This window comes from Bombus huntii, chromosome 7, assembly GCF_024542735.1.
Source record: "Bombus huntii isolate Logan2020A chromosome 7, iyBomHunt1.1, whole genome shotgun sequence".
NCBI classification, from domain to species: Eukaryota; Metazoa; Arthropoda; class Insecta; order Hymenoptera; family Apidae; genus Bombus; species Bombus huntii.
In genome coordinates, this window is record NC_066244.1 from 6,766,053 (window position 1) to 6,772,030 (window position 5,978).

Here is a 5,978-nt window from a genome sequence, read left to right on the forward strand (position 1 = left end):
GATGATAAATCGTCCTTGATACACTTATCCTTATAAATTCTAAATGCGATGTAATGTAATGTATAAATGTAAATAAACTAAGTAACATGTAAATTATATCGTAAGTCAGAGTAAGGGATAAGAAAAAAGAGTTATATGGTCACGGTTAAAAAATATGACAGGTATAATTTGAATTGACGCGCGAAAATTCAAGTAACAGGAAGCGAAGTACATGCGATATGGCTTCTATCATTACGCCACCTTTCGTTGAAATAATACTGTCTTAAATTATGTAAGAATTGCTGGTAAAACAGAAGAAGGAGCACAATGAACTAGATTAAATTAACTAAATTCTAAATTATAGAGACATTGACTAAGTACAGGATGGGTCCGTCGTTACATGGGACTTCGTTCGGTCGTATATGTACACAGTACATAGTTCTGAAAACTGCCGTGGAAAGGGTAAAGTCCTTAACGCCGAGAGTTTATTTTAGAAATCGACCACCACAGAACGCTGGGAACAAATGGTTAGGATTTTGTATTTCATGCCATCCTTCGATGAAGGCAATAACTATGATCGAACATAAAACATATAAACTAAAAACCACATAAGAGGTACAGAATAGACGTGACATTTAATGCTTTTTCGTATCCCACGTTTTAAGAGTCGCCTGATATCCTCACTATTTTCGGATCACTTGCGACGTTATCGATCGAGCATGGTACTTGTTTGAATAAAAACTAAAGTCTTGTATAAAAATATAAATAAAATATAAAACAGCGTATGCAATCGTAAAAAAGTATAGAATTCTATTCTTCTATTATACTTCAGACAACATACACACTGTCAAAATAATAAATTATTGCAGAACAATATGTAGATGATTCGATTAATTACTTTCAAATAAAATTGTAATTTCATACATCTGAAACATAGAAATGTGAATTTTGTATGCTTCCTATTTTCATCTTTGTATACTCAAATCAATTATTAATTATGTATTATCAAGTATAGGTAGTCTGACTTACAATCGGAAATTCGCAACACAATTTATCAGTGACCCAACAGCCAAATTACGTCTAATGGTAAAATCAAAAGACTAACGAAAGAAATAGAGGGAGCAACAAAAAGAGCAAAAGATGAACAAAATTTTATGTCTGTAGCTAAATACATACATCGGTCAAGCACCCAATCTTCATTAACATACTAAAACTAAGCCTTGAATTGGCAAAAATCGCAAAATCTCGAATGAGTTGGCGGTATGTGCATTCGATGCTCTAGGTTGATGGTAAAACAGCCTCAAAAGGATTTAAGTACACGACCCTTTCTTTCCGAGAACTTAATCGAGAAATTATGTTCTTGGTACAGCAATTTCGTATGATTTAAATTTTTTGATCACAATTTTTACCCGCAAAATTGTAAAAATATATAGGAATACTACAGTAAATAAAAATAACCAAAAATTTATCAAAATAAGTTGTACAAATTTAATAAAAACAACATGTCAATACCAATTGATTGGATCAGTGTATGAATTGATAAATACGAAATTCAAAAATTATTCAAATTGTATTGTAATAATCGTAATTTAAATCGGTAAAGCTAATTTCGATTTACGCGATCTCGATGACTAAAACACTCCAGATGATTCGTCTATGAAGTAACATTTATTGTACGTTCAACAACAACAGATTGGAATGCGCTTCGCAAACCTTCGATGCGCGCATTAGATAGATAATAATCGTTCAAATTTAACGACTGATTCATGCGATCTTCTTATCAAGTTAAACATGTTATCTCTTTAAGTGCGAGCTGCGTGCAATATATCACTTGTAATTATACGAACAGAAAATTACGAACATTGCATAAACAACATTTACTGTTAGACATAATTAACACTGTGACTCTTAACAATAAATAAAACGTTTAAACTTTACGAATGAATTTTATAGTCACGTTCGGTTCCTATCGATCGACTTTAACCAATCATTAGTCGCAATTAGGGTATTAAAATTGCACAAAAGGATGTAAAATTTATGCACGACATTTATGGCTGTAATAACATTGTATCGCAATAGTAAAGATGATCGTAATTGTATTGCTCTGTTGATAGGGGGAAAATATTTTTGTTAAAATTAATTTTAATGTTTGCGTTCGATTATATAAATACATTTGAAATGCTGTAATTGTGACAGAAGAAAATGTGAAGACTACTCACTTATTTTGCGTCAGCTATGTCTGATCCTGAACTGAATAGGATAAATGTTTTTATATATCACACAATTATCTTACTCTTAACAGGTATCTACGTTCGTTTTGATGTTAGGTATTTGCAAATCGAATGGAATATGAGATTTTGTACAAAACCTCATAAAAACACTAGTCATTGAGACCCTTCAAGGTGGTATGATTGGCAAGTCAACAGTTGTCATGCGAGGTGTAGATATGTTTCGGATATTATTCATCGGAAATGTAAATATGTAAAATAAAATACGATTTCTTAAATTAATATTAAAAAAAAAAAACGATAAGTACTTCATAAATTAACAGATATAACATTGGACGAGCGACATCTGTTATCATACTTAGAGATGTACGATGTAGGCATGCGCCACGGATGATAAATCTCTTGATACGACTCACCGTTTTAAATTCTAAATTCTAAATCATACAAGCATTGACTAAATACAACAGATAGACCCGTCATTATATAGAACTCCGTGTTTCAGATTCTAAAATACCAACCTTGGCAAAATCAGAGTGTCTCTTACACCCTCCGCAATTTACAACGGCGTACATAGGAATTAGGTATAATGTGTCCATCAAGACTAGGTCGTAAACGTAAACAAAATTTAATTACTGCGGTTGATACTCAAATGTTACCTGTTGGCAGTCGCAGTAATCAAATTTCGTCTACGTTTACTGCCTCGTCTCGTTGGACAAACTATTCGTACGTGTTATGATTTAATTTTATTAAATAAAGTCAATTATTTAGTTGAAAGCATAAATCATGTTTAGTTTGAAATAAAATTATATTTTTAATAATTATAATAACAGGAAAGAGAGAGGAGGAAGAAACGTGAAAATAAATGAAGAGAGAAAAAAAAAAGGAGACAAAATGTAGAAAGAGACGAGAGAAAGGTAAAAAGCTATGAGAAGGAAATGAAATAAATTATACTTTGTCTACAATAATAACAAAGAATGCAAGCAACTAATAATGTTAACATAACCACTCAAACCTCTATTCACGGTCATATAAACACGTCTCGACGCTCATATGGCGAAAGCATAAAAGGAACCATCCGAGAATCGAGTCGTGAAAAATCAACATGGAAAATAAGGTTTACGTTTTGCGCATCCATGAAATGCTATGAATGTTTCAGATAAAAACAAAAAGACTCTATTCATCGTTGTCTTACATGTTAATTTTTCACGATTTGTTTATATGACCATATGTATACTTGCATCGATAAAATCACATACGATGTGAAAATCGTAAGATTGGACACGACGAAACTGGCACGAGTGGTTGAATGTCAGATCTATCCTGTAGTTACAATTAGTCAACGGTAGAGGGCGTGATATGATAAAATTTCTGATTTTTCGAACGCAATCAGTTTCAGAACGCATAACACCAATTTCCATAAAATATCATCTCGTCTCTAGTAAAAATGTGTACAAGTGTGTCATCTATACTAGTATTTTTTCTATGATACTAGTGTCCTAAAGTTTTGATATGGGCACATTATACACGTTAATATGTAGTTAATATTGTTTAAAATCATCTAAAAACTTATATAGAAGCTATTTTCGTTTTACATAAATTGTACTAGATGTTGTTTCAGTTTTGTCACGTGGGTTGCAAAACCAAAATTAATGCGACATTTTTAAATGTTACACGACACTATGTAAATAATTTTGCCTTCCGCCTTACTTTACCTAATATGTTTATAATTAACCACTTATAAATTTTAATTTAGGCAAGGGCGATAGTTAAAATTCGACGAAAAGGGAACGACGTCGCTGATAATGAAGTAAAACATGAGAAAACAAAAACACCAATAATAAAATGTAAAAAGCAGATGTATGATTTTTACGAAGGTGATAAATTTTCCAAAGAAAAACCGATATTGGCCAGTCAGAGCTGGAAAAACAGAAAGTCTAAAGGCGATCATTTCTTTATATACCCTTACAACAATGTATTTTTTGTTTATAGTAATTTGTATCTATAGCTATATTATTGTAATTCTTTTACCGATCGTAATTAATTCTTCAGGACGTTGTGGAAACAAATGAGGAAGTTGGTTCTGAAACATTTCAGGATCTTGATGTAAATGCTTCTTTATGTAATAATTTAGAAGATTTAAATATATACGAACCTTTAGAAATCCAAAAGCTTGGAATACCAAAAATTTTTCAAGAATGTAATGTATTAATAGCAGCAGAAACAGGATGTGGGAAAACATTAGCTTATCTTCTGCCATTGATAACTAAAATTGTGTTATGGAAACAAAAAGAAGAGCAAAGAAGCATAAATACACCATTAGGATTAATCGTAACTCCTTCAAGAGAATTAACAGTACAAATCGGGGTTTGTAGCAATAATTTAATATAATCCTTTCACTTATGAGAAGAGTGTTTAAAAAATATATTCTTTTCCTTAGTTGCAACTAATTAAGCTATCTAAGCACCTTAATATTAAAACAAAGATAATCACTGGTGGGAGGACAAAAAAGATAATATCGGATCCTCCTGTGGGAAACATTGATATTCTAGTTTGTAGTTTTGGAGTTGTTAGTAAATTGACAACATTTGGTATATATGATCTCGCATTTGTAAGATTTGTCGTGTTAGACGAAGCAGATTCTTTGTTTCATTCTTCCTTTGAGACAAAGCTAAAAATATTTCTGAGGAGAATACCGGTATGTAGAATAAAAAAATAGATAAAGCATTCCATGAAATAATTATGCATAATAATACTTCTTAGTAACTACTTTAATTTGTATAGATTGGGTATCATCAGTACGATACAACTGAGAATGAATTTCCTAAAACAGCCCAACTCGTTTTAGTCTCTGCATCAATTCCGTCAGGTCTTAAAACTGTGCTGAGCGACATCATAAATGTAAGTAGTATCCGAATTATTTGTAAAATAATTTCATTTTAAAGGATTATAATAACTTGTTTATAGATAAATTCTTTGGAACATGTAACAACGGAAAAATTACATAGAATACTGATTCCACAAAAGTTTGTAAGATTAATTCCAAGCCAAAAGCCCATAGAGCTTGTGAAATATGTGAAAAGCAAAGTATTAAATAAACAGCGTGTAATTGTATTCAGCAATCAAAATAGTACCTCCTATTGGATTTCCTTATTTTTACACGAATGCGGTGTCAAAGTTACAAATTTAAATGGCGATATGCCATTACATGTACGACGAGGAAAATACGGGGAATTCCTAAATGGCAAAACAATGGTGTTATCTACAACGAACGGAGGATCCCAAGGTTTAGATACAATAATGGTTAATCATATCTTAAATTATGATTTTCCCTTAGACACGTCCAGCTACATACACAGGTATTCAATTTAAATAAGTGATGATCGTTCTAAATTCTAAATGCTCTATTTGAAAAAGACAGTAAAGTATTACACATTTTATTTAGATGCGGTCGAGCTGGCAGAATAGGTACCATAGGTGTGTCCAGAGTAACAAATTTTATTTCCAAACCAGGCGAAATCGTCGTAGTTCAAAAAATTGAAAGGGCAGTTAGAAAAATGAAACCAATACCTGTGTTTAACCTTCTGGATAGGAAAGACGAAAAGGAAGAAGAAACAGAATACAATTTTACAGAGGAAATGATCGAAGATCTAGATGAAGTCGAAAATATTCCATACTGAAATTTATATATTATGAATAAAAAAAGGACGTTTGCTTGTTATAAAATTTGACCGCTTTTTCAGTCACTTCTATTATTTTCTTTCCATTCTGTCT

At 31.7% G+C, this 5,978-nt stretch overlaps 1 protein-coding gene across 2 annotated transcripts; it reads left to right on the forward strand.

Moving 5' to 3' along the window:
- Nucleotides 1-2,816: 2,816 nt before the first annotated feature.
- LOC126867798 (probable ATP-dependent RNA helicase DDX28) lies at nucleotides 2,817-5,935 on the forward strand. Of its 2 annotated transcripts, XM_050622749.1 has the most exons (8): nucleotides 2,817-2,930; nucleotides 3,038-3,121; nucleotides 3,961-4,179; nucleotides 4,257-4,571; nucleotides 4,645-4,902; nucleotides 4,989-5,105; nucleotides 5,172-5,563; nucleotides 5,650-5,935. In XM_050622749.1, the coding sequence occupies exons 3-8, from the start codon at nucleotides 4,063-4,065 to the stop codon at nucleotides 5,882-5,884; spliced, it is 1,434 nt and encodes a 477-aa protein (XP_050478706.1). In that variant the 5' UTR covers nucleotides 2,817-2,930; nucleotides 3,038-3,121; nucleotides 3,961-4,062; the 3' UTR covers nucleotides 5,885-5,935. The 2 variants fall into 2 exon arrangements, with proteins under 2 accessions (XP_050478706.1, XP_050478705.1); XM_050622748.1 differs by lacking the exons at nucleotides 2,817-2,930; nucleotides 3,038-3,121 and adding an exon at nucleotides 3,623-3,888.
- Nucleotides 5,936-5,978: the final 43 nt, after the last annotated feature.

Bases quoted from the DNA above. Each gene is read 5' to 3' on its own strand.
- LOC126867798 (XM_050622748.1), top strand. From the start codon at position 3,814: ATGTTGTTTCAGTTTTGTCACGTGGGTTGCAAAACCAAAATTAATGCG. The intron at 3,889-3,960 runs GTAAATAATTTT...ATTTTAATTTAG, and splicing joins TAAATGTTACACGACACTAT to GCAAGGGCGATAGTTAAAAT. The intron at 4,572-4,644 runs GTTTGTAGCAAT...TCTTTTCCTTAG, and splicing joins AATTAACAGTACAAATCGGG to TTGCAACTAATTAAGCTATC.